Source organism: Pinus tabuliformis, chromosome 9 (genome assembly GCF_031772625.1).
Source record: "Pinus tabuliformis cultivar Carrire ecotype Pingquan chromosome 9, CPIR1, whole genome shotgun sequence".
Lineage (NCBI taxonomy): Eukaryota > Viridiplantae > Streptophyta > Pinopsida > Pinales > Pinaceae > Pinus > Pinus tabuliformis.
In genome coordinates this window covers 2,016,148,039-2,016,162,448 of record NC_142307.1, presented here as the reverse complement: position 1 = coordinate 2,016,162,448, position 14,410 = coordinate 2,016,148,039, and the positions used below count along the sequence as shown (strand labels likewise).

Sequence of the window (14,410 nt, the reverse complement as noted above, 5' to 3'; positions counted from 1 at the left end):
TTAATAAAAGATGGAGCTAAAAAATGAAACGCAAAGCCAATCCAGTCTTAAATAGAGGAATCACGAATAGAAAGGGAGAAAGGAGTGGCCAAAAAGAAAGCACCTACATGGAAAAAAGCATATGCTGTGAATATTATTCTCGACAGGAGAGAAGTGCATGTGATAATGGACTCCTCGGTCGTTGGCGCGGATTGACCGACACACGAGAAACCAGTGAATATACGTTGATGCTTTCTCGCTTTTGGGTTACGCATTAACAACCTCCTCGAATATGCTTTGTTACCATGATATTCCCTGGTGGTTGTTGTAATATAAGAGGGCTTTTTTCCATCCCTCCTCTTACACACAAATCTCTCTGTGGTCTTCTCTCTGGTTTAACTATCCATTTTCCTTTTTGCCTGCTTGCGAAGCTATGGGATGCGTGAAGGGCAGTAGTACTGTGATTGTATTTGATTTCGATCTCACCATAGTAGACTGTGATAGCGATCCCTGGGTGATTGAACAGCTCGGAGCCACTCCGCTCTTCCAGGCTTTGCTCCCCACGCTTCCATGGAATACTCTTATGGTAAGTAATTACTATTTGTATTTTGATCTTCATGTAATGCGAGATTGAGTTTTTGTTGGTTCAGGGGTTACTGCAACTTGTGCACATTTTTGTTATGCGTTTGGTTAGATTCATACCAGCAGGTGCTCATTAGAATCCTCAAGTAGTCAGCTTTACTAAACTGCTAGAAGCATCCTTGAGATTTTCTGCAATTAATATGTTGGTTTGTGGGTGAAGGATAAAATGATGGGGGAGCTGCATGACCAGGGGAAGACGATAAGCGACATTGAAGAGAGTTTGAAGACCATTCCTCTGTACCCAGAAACGATAAGAGCAATCAAATTTGCCTTCTCCATGGGGTGGGTGATGATATCATGGCTCTTTCTCCTCCTTTTTAGTTTATTAGATTTCACTGAAGAAGTCTGCATTGATTGTAATCAAGTATTCTTTGGTTGTTGTGGTGTTGCAGGTGTGAACTTCGAATTGTGAGCGATGCCAATATGTTCTTCATAAAGACCATTCTTCAAGCACATGACCTGCTCCAATACTTCACTGAGATTAAGACAAATCCAGCATTTGTTGATGAGAAGGGGAGATTGAGGATTCAGCCTTTTCATCCCTTCACTGAAGGCGCTCCTCATGGCTGCAGCCTCTGCCCTCCTAATATGTGCAAGGTATTCATTCTTCTCAACTGTTACACCTTAGCAAACACCCATCTAAACTGGGGTGGGTCTCATATACTTATTGCTATAGAATAACACATGTTCTGATATGCATATTTGGACCTATAACTTATAATTACAGGTCTGATATGCACATATGGAGTTATGATATTTATTCTTTAGGACATCTGGGATAAGAATTTGGATAAAGGTTTAAATGTATTTCTGCTTCTGTTGTCTGTACGCAATGGAAAATGCATCCAATGAATACACCCACACACCCAAAGAGTTGATGGATCTTTCCATCTCTTTCTTGACTGTGGAATTCATCTCACTTTTCTTCTCTGAGTGCAAATAATTCGTAGAGAAATATTGCATTCTGATAGTTTTCTTGTTGCAGGGAGCAATAATAGATGAGATTATGCGAAAGTCCTTGGAAGGGGAATCAGTTGATAAAAAACAATTTATTTATCTTGGGGATGGAAGTGGAGATTTCTGCCCTTCTTTGAAGTTGAGGGATGGAGATCATATTTTGCCCAGAAAAGAGTAAGTGACACCATTAAACCAAAATTTTGTTTGCCCAGGATTCTTTCTGTGATATTAATGTTAGCCAGTTCTCATAAAACATTGATTAATCTTTTGGCAGATACCCGCTGTGGAAGCTTATTCAAAAGAACCGTGATCTTGTCAAGGCTAAAGTACATGAATGGTCTAATGCAAAAGATGTTGAAGATTTGTTTGTCAAGTTACTCAAGCCTTAATTATTCTAATCTCTGTCAACACAACATATATGCTAACCCTCTTTCCCTGATCTGCAAGATTACATTGATGATTTGTATTAATATCTCAGATTGGTATCTGGATATATCGAAAGCATTGTCCATATGTTTTTCTAAAATTCTATTCAGAAGTTTAGCTGAAAGCTCACTTCAAAGTTCAAAGTGTGCCCTTCCAAGAGATGTACATAGATTTGTTTGACTTTGAAGGTCAAAGTGATATTTCAAATTTTTAAAATTTTTATGAAATTCTGTATTTCGACAAAATTCTATGACCAGAAATTCTATGCTTGTCACACTCGAAAAGCGATACTTCTGACATTTAAAAAAATTGTTTAAAAAGAAGAAATTCTATACTTGTACTGTCGCTTGAAATAAACTGTTGTGTAAAATTAACTATGGAATCAGCCAAGTAAACTTTGATAATCCCTCTGATCAACTCATCAGAGTATATATGTGTAACTCCTTATGGAATAGCATCCATATGGGTGTGACACTTAAACCAAAAGACAAGGCAAATTATATAATAAAAGTTTGATATTTTCAATTTTGTGTTTAATTTATAAACCTATTAAATTGAAAATCTATTTAAACTATCAAATTAATAAAGTTATTTTTAATTTTAATGGTTTATTTATTTTATCTTCAATTTTAATATTTTATCTATTTTATTTTAAATAATATTATTGAAAGTTGATATTTTTTTTTGTTTGTTTATCTTTTAAAATATATTTAATTTTTAATTGTGACTTATAATATTATGGATGATTTTTGTTTCCATAATTTTTTATATAAACATTTAATTAAATCTTTATAAATTTATGACTTTTTATTAAATTTTTATGTATTGGTTAACTTATTTTAGTGGTTTTTATCTTTTTTACTTTATTCAAGCTAATTATTCATCTTTCTATGCTACCATATTCTATGTTGCTTTAATTTCCTCCTCCATCTTTTTATGTTCTCTTTGTATTCTTTTAGATTGTGTGTTCTTATTCACACCTATCAATCTTCCATTGTGATCTTTCATCTTTCCTTTGCACATGTGTCACTATCGCAAATACTAATTGCATTCAGCATGTATACTACTCATTGTGGTCTTGTTGATGCTAACACTTTGTTTAATTCTTATATCTAACTTTCATGTTCTTTATTCATTCACACCTTAACAAATTCATGCCAAAATCTACCCATAAATCGGGCATCCTTATCACTGACAATTGCCTTTGGCAGCCGATGCAGCTTAAACACCTCTCGGAAAAACAACTTGGCCACCTGTGAAGCTGAGTATCGAGCTGGAATAGCGAAAAAGTGTGCAAACTTCATTAACCTACCAACAACCACATAGATCCAATCTCTCCCCTGCATTGTTGTCAAACCTATGATAAAATCCATTAATATGCTCTCCCGCTTCCTCTTAGGAATAGGAAGAGGTTGTAGCAATCCATCCAGGTGTGTGTGCTCTCCCTTGTTCCTATGGCATGCATCACACTCCCTAACATGCTTCAAAACATCCTCCTTAAGACCCCTCCAAGTGAAATGCTCTCGGATGGCCCTGTAAGTCTTGTAGAATACCTAATACTCTGCCAAAGGTGAGTCATGAGATGTGTGCAAGATCTTCTTCCTCAGCTGTGAACCTGGAACCAAATAAAACTTGTCTTTGTAGTAGATAACATTATCCATCACTCAGTACATGTCATCCCCATGAGTGCCATCCAAGATCTCACCTGCCTACCGATCCCTGGAGTACTCCACCAAAAGTTGCACCTTCCAATCTTGTGTGATATCCGTCAAAGAAAGTGTCGCGAGCCTCCGTGATAATGCATCAACTACTATGTTCTACTTTCCCTTGACATACTCAATCTCAAAATCATATGCTTGGATCTTACTGACCCATTTTTTGTTGTCTCTCCTACAAGTTCTATTTCTCTAAGAAAAAATGAACACTATTGTGATCAATCTTAACCTTGAACCTATTCCCCACTAAGTATTGTTGAAACTTAGCCAATGCATGCATGAATACTAGCATCTCTTTATCATATATGGGATACAATCTCTCATGTGGCTGAATTTTTTGGCTCTTAAAGGCTATGGGGTGACCTCCCTATGAAAACATTGCTCCAATGTGTTCTCCTGACGCATCACACTCTAAAACAAACAAAAGTGAAAAATCTGGAAGGGCCAAAACATGACAACTACTCATCACTCTCTTGAGGTGCTCAAAAGCCTCCAGTATCACATTAATCCACTCAAAAGCCCCTTTCTTTGTCAAATTTGTGAAGGGTGATGCCTACCGGGAAAACCACTTCACAAACCTCCTGTAGTAAGTACAAATGCCCACAAATCCCCTCAACTTTGTCACATTCTTGGGCATAGGCCAATCCAAGATGGCCCTAATATTCTCCTAATGCACCCATACTCTATCCTCCCCAATCACATGTCCAAGATATAACATCTTTGTTAATCCAAACTCACACTTGGACATTTTTTCATACAACTATTGCTCCTCTAGTATGCGTAAGACCTCCTCCAAGTGTTGGAGGTGCTCCTCCCAAGTCCTACTATATATCAAGATGTCGTCAAAGAATACCAAAACATATCATCGTAGCTTCTTGCATAACACATGGTTCATATAATATTGAAATGTGGCTGGTGCATTGGTTAGCTCGAAGGGCATCACCAAGAACTCAAAGTATCCATAGTGGCAACATAAGGCGGTCTTGGGAATGTCCTGCTCCCTAACTCGGATATGATGGTACTGTGATCACAATTCTATCTTAGAGAAGTACTTGGCTCCTCTAAGCTCATCCATCAACTCATCAATGCGTGTTATAGGATACATGTTCTTCAATGTCTTCTTATTGAGGGGTTGGTAGTCTATGCACATGCGAAGGGTCCCATCCTTCTTCTTCACCAACACTACTGAAGAAGCGAAAGGACTCGAGTTGGGCCTGATATGTCCCAATCTCAACAAATCCTATATAGCTCTCTCAATCTCATCCCGATATGCCTTGGGATGCCTATAAGGAGTGATGTTGACTGTGTGCATCCCCTCCTCTAGCTCAAAGGTGTGCTCAAACCCTCTATCTAGTGGCCTTCTTGGTGGAATCTCCCTAAATACTGCTTGATGCCTCTCCAAGAGAGTCAGTATGTCTAGATGTGTCTGCTTCTTCAGCCCCCTGTCTCTGAGATCCTCAACTCTACAACCCACTTTATGTCACTACACCTCAAATCAACCTCCATCATGTGCACAAACACTATTTGGGGTGGATATGAATGCATACCCCTCAACACTACTAACTTTCCATCTGGCCCTATGAACTCCATCTCCAATTTCCTCCAACCAGTGGTGACACACCCAAGAGAATACAACCATTGAACTCTCATCACCACATTGGTCTCCAGAACGTCCATCACAAAGAAATGGTTTGTCACCGAATAGTTCCCCATGGTCACTGTCATGCTGAGAACATACCGGGTACGCTGCATAGTCCTATCTTTTGGCACCAATATTGAAAATCCCTCGAAAGCCTCTGTCTGAATGCCTCCACACTCCACCATCTGTGCATCAATCAAATTGTGGATTGCCTCACTGTCCACCAACACGGATACACATTGTCCTTGTACTATGCCTCTGATCCTCATTGTCAAATACTTTGAGACTCCCCGAAGCAAAGCAATAACTCCACCAGTGGGTAAGAAATCTCCTCCACTAGGTGGGGGCGTGTTTTAGCGGCTACAACCACCCTCGAAAATTTTTCCTTAGCTTCGTTTTGGAGCCTCCCTACCAACCTTTCACAACACCTTGTCTTTCTTCATCAAGTACACAAGTTTCAGTGTTTTTCTTGCACAAAGACAGCCTGTCGATCAAAGCTTGATGCATTCCTATCATAGGCTGATCACCTGGACTTGGTCTAGCTATAGGCTGAGCAGCTCCCCCAAGAAATTTTGCAATTCTGGAGGGCAACCAACCTTCCCTCCAGAAATTGTGCAATTCTGTCTGGCAGCCTGCTGGGCTCCAAAATTGCGCAATCCTTCCAGTCAAGCTTCACCCAAAAAATTGTACAATCCTCCCCAGTAGGCCTGCTTAGTCCAGGAATTGCGTAATCTTGGGCAATAGTCATCTTCTTTGCCTAGAAATTGTGTAAATCTCCTAGGAAGCCAGCCCAAATCCCATCCATAAATGCACATTTTCTCCCAGCAGTTGAGTAGCCTCATGCATGAGTAGTTGGGTTGACCAGTTCCACCCAGGACCAAGGAATCTTGACTTTCATGCATGACTTTATTTTTCTCAGAATAGCAAAAGGCAACATGCAAAAGCATCCCATGATTAAGGGAGCTATTTTTAGTAGCCGAAGGTTACATGAAAAGTTCATTTTAGAAACTTTACTCCAAGTGTCACTTTTTCCTAGATTTGTGGCATGCGCGTCATGAGCTCAAACTTATTTATTCGACGCATCAAAGCTCATTCTTCCACATCAATCTTGGAATTCTGACATCCCACAACACATCCAGGACTCTTCAACACATTTGGCTCAACTATTCACAGGTAAGTGGTCTCAACTTGTCTTTTCAGCATTTCTGTCACTTTTTGTGTTTTTGCTCGTGTGAGTATTGTTTGCTTGATTTCTTTGAACGCTTGTTTTCATTTACATGCATTCTTGTACTAGCACAGTTTCAATTTTCATTGCTATCTCACTGCTGTCGCATGCATGAAACTGTTTTGCACGAACGGTCGCTGATTCTACGACTCGCTTCACCCACATGCATGTTGATATTTTCACTGAATCTTTCATTCAATGTTTGCATGCACGATCAATCACTTCTACTTTCACTTAGTGTCACCATGCATTCACTTTCATATTTGCTTTCAGTTGTCCGTCGGTGGGTATGGGCAGCCTTGGCCCGAACTCTGCCTCACCCAGACAACATTGTGCAATCTGGGGAAGGAAGGCTTTGTCTTCCTCTCCAGAAATGTGCATTTATGCCCAGAAACTGTCCTCCAAGACTGTTTTACGCATTTTTGAGGGACAGTGACTGTTGGCCCAGAAAATTGTGCAATGCAGTCCCTGAGCTTGCAGTCATTGCCAAATGGAATTGTGCATTGCGCAATCCAAGCAGTCAGCCTAGATTGCACAAATATAGTAGCCAGTCTTGCCTCCCAGACAACCCAGACTACCTTTTGCGCAGTTCTGGCAGCCAGTCACCCAACCTCCCAGAAGAAATTGTGCAATCTTTGCCTATCATTCCCCAGGTATGTGTTAAGTCATTCCCCGAATTTGCTTTGGTTTTCGCTGACAGATTTCTTGCCATGCATGTTGCTTTGTCTCCAGATCCTTCAGGTGTTCATCTTCCTCTTAGCAGTACAGGATCAATGGCCTCGAAGAGAGCAAGATCAAAGGACACTGACGGAAGTGCAATTGGAGCAGTGGTTGTGCAGGTGTTTGCATGTCTACTGATCTATGAAGATACCAAATTGTTTCTAGACAAGGACATCAAGCTAAAATGGCAAGAGGTTAATGAAGTATTTGTGGGCACTTTTGCGGAAAACCTTGAAGACCGTTAGGTGTATGTGAACATTCAAAAGTTTGGCTTGTACCAGATTGCATGCAGATACCCTACGTTTCCATGCGCAGACATGATACACTGGATCGGTTCGCACGCTGATCCTGAGACGACAACTCTGAGCAGTGTCAGTGGGACAAAGCTTGCCACCTTTTGGGCATAGGATTATGATGAGATGTATCAGATGTTGAAGCCCGTGGCTATCATTGAGACTCCTTTTAGCTTACCCAACAACAGTGCCAAATCCAAAGACATTCTGGGTAAAGGAGTCGGCTAGATTCAGGATGACACCTAACGAGATCTATAAGATGAAGATACTGTGGAAGGCATATCAATACTTGGTCATATTTGCATCTCGACTATGTGGCCAAGAAAGCACAGAAACCTTCCCATAGAGTTCGGTGATCGCGTTGGACCAACTAACCAGAGAGGGCAAACCATGCAACTAGTCTGACATGTTGGCTCATCAGCTGAAGGAACAAGTAATGAAGGCTCGACTGTCACCCTGAGGCATGCAAGGAAATATCTACATGTCCGCCTACATCTTAGATGCAATTTATGCCTGACAGGAGTTCTCGGGCTTCGAGTGGGCATGGTCACTGACGGAGACTGCTGTGAACACATATTATAAGTTGTCGGAATGCAGCTTCAGAGGAGTAATCACAAGGTTGTCTGATCATTTTGTCACCCCAGTCTATAAGATGATATTTGAACAAGATCCACCCTGCGTGTTGAAGGAAGTAATGGCGGCATTGATAGACATTACTGATTGGTATGCCTCACCATCTGGCACCTTCATACGAATGTTCAACGTGGAGAAGCCTCCGCATGTTCTACCGAAGTTTGCCTTGGACATACTCGTCATGTAGGAAGTAGCATATCACATCTCAGCATGATTGACAACTAGACTGCATCGAAAGAAGAAGGCTCCTTGGCCCGATATTTTGTTGTGGATTGGGTTATATGAGATTCGGAGTTTCAAGCAATCGGATGTCGAAGCAGAACTAATGAAGAAGTGTCCATTCAACCTCTGAAGTTACAATCCGTATGACCCACATTGTCTTGTGAAGGATCACTGCACGAGAGTATAGTTCAACTGAATCCACGAGGCATATCATTGGGTGGAGGAGGACCCATGGAGATACTGTTACAACTCCTCTAGACTCAACGCACCGGTCGGCTTCGCTGTGGAATGGTTAGTGAAGCAGCATCTCAGAGAGCACCAGCATCAACAACAGTAACAATAAAGGCAAGCATACCAGTGCACGACAAGGGCAAGAGGAAGATTGTCGATCGCATGGAGGAGGAGCAAAGCTGCAAGTTCTGAGCAGATCCATTGGTAGAGAAAGCAGCGATGGCTATAGATGCGAAGAGGCAACATCGTGACAAGCGAATTGCGCAAAGGCAGAGGGAGAAAAGAAGAATGGAGGAAGAAGAGAAGGAGTTGCATCAGTTGAAGGAGAAACTCCGAAAGGAACAATAGCTATGCAAACAAGAGAGGGAAACACATCAAAAAAGGTACATCACGGGGCGCAAAATGTGAAAATGGATGAAACAACACCCGTACTTTTAGTGGATTCATCAGAAAAGCTGGCATCAGGAAAACATGGTGAGCAATCACAGGAGCAGGACTTTTCTCGTGAGATAGAGCAAGCGCTTCAATAGTTGGATACGGATATGGAGCAATGGGAATCAAAACAAGACATCGACCTTATGACTCACCACCAAGAGGTTGACTTACTTGCTTCACCACATCCAGATGATGAGAATGTCTTAAGTGACCGAGGAGGCATTGAGATCCTCAGAGATAAGCCAGAAGAAGAGATGCACAACATCTCATTCGGTGAGTCTCAACATAGAGTTGTGCAGTCTCGTAGAGTGTCGACTCTGGATGATCATACATCTCTTGTGCAAGTTGAGGAACAAGTGATCGTGTATGATGTGCGCAAACATCCAGCAACCTTGGCTGATGAAACTAGAGTGTATGTCAAAGCCACTAGGTCAATTGTTTGTTTCCTGATAGCTAAGAATGAGCGAATGGCTAAAGAACTTCAGATGGCCAAGCAAGGAGGAGAGTTGGTGATAGCGTCCGCCCGAGCTGAACTGAAGAAGGCAATATTAGATGAAGTATTTTCCCTTGACATATCTATGCGAGCGTTGTACTCCAAGTTTGGAACCGTGCATAAGGTAGTCGTCCATCTCAACGGATGGCAATAGTGATGTGCTAGAAGAGCACGTATCTTGACGAACTTGCATGTTGTTGTTGATTACATGCAAGCATGGATGATGAGATACAAGGGAGCCCCACTTCACTTGCCTAAGATGATGAAGCCCAGTGTGGTTGAGCTGAAGGCACATATCTAGAGTCAAATCCAGAACTATGAAGAGCTCTCGCAGCTCATCACTAGTATATAGGCTTCCCATGCACGTGTGTTCAAGAGTATGGATGTTGTGGTGCATGCACATGCGATCCCATATATTGGGACTCTCACCCAGGCGAAGACAAAGGCACAGGTTAGACTAGAGATTGAATCGTACTTTGACGAGTTGATGCGCATTGCTACCAGCCCAAACTTGCCCATAATTGCATACATCATGCACAAGTATGTTGTTGGTCTAGCCGCATTAAGGACAATGATGCACATTCTTACAAACGAGTTGGACAGAGGAGCTCAAGCAGTGTACCTGGATGTTATGGAGGCAACAATCAGGTTCTAGAAATATGTCGAGCACACAGACACCATCAAGGACTACTGATCTTGGCATCAGTATGTTACTGTTGATCATTGTGAGGATGTTGAGGAGTTGGACTTCCATGGTTGTCCAAGTTGGAGTGATGTCTAGCACAGCTTTCTCAAGCCATTTTGTCTCACATGGGTACATGTGCATTGTAATGTAACATCATGTCAAGTGTAAGTCAAGTGTCGATAGCTGGATGTAATAGTCATAGAGTAGATAAAGAGGCATGAGGGTAGTTGAACTGTCACAAAGGGGAATGTCAAGGGTCACCCCACCCTTTGCTATAAATAGTCCCTCATAACTCATTATATAGGCTTTTGGTCAGCCAAGCTTCCAATAAGACTATCTTGGAAAGAGATTGGACAATATTGTAATGAGCCTTGGCTTCTCCATTGCACAGAGCTAGTACATCTCTTTGGAGGAGCAGGTGGTTGTGGCTGTAACGTTCCACTATCGAAACTAGTTGTTGGACATGGATGTATTGTATGACTGGAAATTACACTTCTTAATATAACAAGAGCCAACACATTTCATGCATATGTTGTATTGTATTTTATGCTATCTGGTTTACTCTAAATGATATATGTATTGGTTTGCTTACACATGCATTTATAGCTATCTGTGTATGTATGTATGAATCTTTCTGAAATGTGTTGTTGGTTTAACCATCACTTTGGATTTCTTGCTAGCTTGCCTTCCATGTTGTGATGTATCTTTGCTCGTGTGTTCCCTTCTTAACTGCGTGCTATCACAGGTTTCCAAGGGGTGCACTCATCTCAACTCCCGTGTGTTAGAACCTCTCATGCACCTCCTTTGGCTTGCTGCAGATGTCACACCCTTGCACCAACAAAGTTATCATACTTGCATCTGTGCGAAATCGCGGTCAAGGCATTACCATACAACCCAATGCTCGGATTCCTACACCAAATGGTATGAGGTCTAATTGGGACTTCTTACCGGGGAGATCCCCTGACATGTTGGTGGGTCCAGCACCATCAACATTTATGTCGCTAGAAGGAGGGCCAGATGACAAGTTGTGTCCTCTCATCCTGTTTTGAACCTTTGCATATATATCATGGATTCTTGCACTCTTCTCCCTCCACGTTGTTTTTCGAATCATGAAGATGTCACCATCACGAGGGAGTTCTTTGATCTCTTATCCACTTACATGTATGATGGTGAAGGCAAAGTGGCTTGGCTTGAGTTCTTACATGACTTTCTTTCCATGCTTCATGAGGAAGATGGGTGTTCTGACGAACAGGCCATCTTGCTGCTTTCATACACACTTCGTGAATCTCCACTTCGATGGTTGTGCAGCCTATCGGTTGATAGCGTGCACTCACTTGAGCACTTATGTGATCTCATTGAAGACACTTTCTATCATTTTGATCCAGACCATCTTGACCAAAAACTGTTACAACAACGGAAAGCTTTGCATGAATCGATCATGGATTTTTGGCAACGCTTCCGTGACTTTCAGTTTCAAGCTTCAAAGAGCCAAATGAAATTTTTATATCTTTGGGATCGGTTTGAGTATTGTGTTAAGAAATCTACTCGTCCCAAGAAGAAGTTTGAAGTCAAGCATCGCTCAACATTCTTTAGTGATGGAGCTGCGCAATCCCAGACAGATGTGGTCACTGTCACAAGTGACTGTCCGCCATCCCTCATCAAACAACTCCACCACTGCAGAGTGATGTTGAGGATCATGCTCACACACTTGTTCAGCTATCACATCCTCCCAACATCACCTCGCTTAATTTTTGCATAGATTTGGTTGTGAGATCATTGAGTTGTCATATGATTTTTGTTCCACAACCTCCGTCTTCGCACTCGGTTGTTCCTCTAGATGATATTGTCTTGTGTTCTTCCATTCTAGACTCTACACTTGTTGTGAACGCGGATCAAGCCACTAACGGAGTTGGTGTTGCACAACCAACATGCGCTATCTGTTAGCCTCCTGTTGCAACAGGTGTTCATTTTTCATGATTGACATTTTTACAGACCAAATATGTCATACTTTGCAAGCTGCAGTGTTCCATATTTCCAGAAGAGACCAAAAAAGAAAGCCATGAAGTATGCTAGTCCAAATGCACTGCTGTATTCCAATTTTGATGAGTTGTTCCAGTTTTGAAGAGTTTTCATTTAAGGGAGGTCCAAACAGTCTAATCTTGGTCTCCCTAGGTTTCAATTTCCTGTTTTAGAATATAGAGAATGATATCTGTCCAAACAGTTTAATCTTGGCAAATTTGTAGATAGGTAGAGAATCAAAGGGACCCAACTGTTTAATCTGGGCCCTTGGCAGAAATAAGTGTAGATCTAGATAGGAAACATTCAAAAGAAAAATTGTAAATCTGGGTCTGCAAGTCTAAGTGCACCCAATTCAAAAGAAGAAAAAATGTTAGGTGAGTAGGCTGGGTAGGTAGCTGTGAGGTTGCAGAATGATGATTTATGATCAATTTTGTGTTACAAAGTGTTTTATCTTTCCAGATCACAGTTATCAGGCAATTTTCATCCTGGAGGAGCTCAAGCTGGACATCACTAATTCCCCCTTCCTCTTATTCCCCAAGTCACTTACTAATTCCCCCAAAGAGGTCAAGATCTGCTTGATTCCTCTTAAGTTTCATCATTTTCCATGTCATTTGCCTTAGTGGAGATCTGCTTCGCTCAAGGATTTCATTTCTTTACAAGTTCTTTTCCCCAAAATTAGCCTAAGGTCCCCACCTTAGCGCCTGCTTATCATCTCCATATTAACTACTAACTCTAGTATATAACTCCCTTTCAGTTTTCCCCTTCCCCTACTAAAACTATGTATATAAATCTCCCCTATGTAAATATCCCCTCCCTGGCAATATAGCCATACTTCTTCTAAGTCAGGGAAAAAATGGTCCATCAGGGGCTGTTTTTAGCCCATCCGAGTCATAGCAGGAGTTAGATGACACCTGGTCATGCTAACAACCTCTCCCCTAGCCCTAAAACCCTCAAAAAACCCTCATTTCCGCCCTTATCCTAAGTTTTTGTGCACAAATCGCTAAACCCCCGCTCATAAACCCTCAAAAACCCATGTTTTACCCCTTATGCTAAAGTCCCGAGCGTAAATACATTAACCCGCCCGTTTATAACCCCCCATAACCCACATAAACTATAGTTTTACCCCCCCGCCGCGCCGTATTAAAATCGGAATATTCTGCACATATTCTCGCCCCTTATCCCTCCGCCACCTCACCTTTGCCGCCAACTGTTAGATCGCCTGCCCCACAGATCTACGGTGGGTGGGCCTTCCTGTCTCCCAACGCGCCCGAAGGATAGCGTCCGAGAGATGGGCGGTATTGCCACCGTACTCCCGCCCCGCGTCGCCTTCTGGGCTGTGGCGGAGCCCCCTCCCCTGATACCACCTCTATCCGAAGACGGTGCGCCCCAAAACCGGAAACCGCCTCCTGCCCAGTGACGTCACCTGCCTGCATCACCCCCTTGCCTAGTCATCGCTGATGTCATTCGCCTGCGTGGCCTCCTGCCATTGTACTGCCAAGTCACCCTGCCACCGTGTCCCCTGTTGTACTGCCACATCACCTCCGTACGTGATGATGTCATCATGCTGACGTCATCCCGCCACGTCATCATGCTGACGTCACCCGCCGTACAAAGTCACGTCATGCTGTCGTCATCAACAATTTTAGTGCGAAGGCCGAAAATCGCACTCCGGAGCCCCGGAATCAGTTTCTGAAGCAGTTTTTGATGAGCGATGCTCGCTGGATAAATTAGACCAGAATGGGGAATCTTTAGGGAATCTTTTCATCATGCAGCCCCCAGCAAGCCCGAAAGGCGCCGAATGGCCTGTTTTTCTTCGCGAAGCACTCAGGAAGGAGCAGAAAACAGTTTTGAAGGAAGCAGAGAGCCGAACAGCGGCCATTAAATGTTGATTTGACGCATAGCACATCAAAGCAGCAGCCCAATTTATTGTCAAAGAGTATCAGAGGAAGAAGGAGAGCCAAAGAGTATCAGCCGAAGATTTTTTAGGGGCTCGAAGCACCTGTACATTAATGAGTCCCTCAGAAAAGTCAAGTCAGGAGGCGAAAGCCCATCCCAGCCCTCAAATCACAATTAAGGCATTCAAAGCCACCAGACAT

At 42.4% G+C, this 14,410-nt stretch overlaps 1 protein-coding gene across 1 annotated transcript; it reads left to right on the top strand.

The window, feature by feature from the left end:
- Window positions 1-286: 286 nt before the first annotated feature.
- Window positions 287-2,222, top strand: LOC149157165 (inorganic pyrophosphatase 2-like). The gene is made up of 5 exons (XM_089445581.1): window positions 287-565; window positions 782-903; window positions 1,014-1,218; window positions 1,607-1,752; window positions 1,853-2,222. The coding sequence occupies exons 1-5, from the start codon at window positions 413-415 to the stop codon at window positions 1,965-1,967; spliced, it is 741 nt and encodes a 246-aa protein (XP_089301707.1). The 5' UTR covers window positions 287-412; the 3' UTR covers window positions 1,968-2,222.
- The last annotated feature ends 12,188 nt before the right edge of the window (window positions 2,223-14,410 follow it).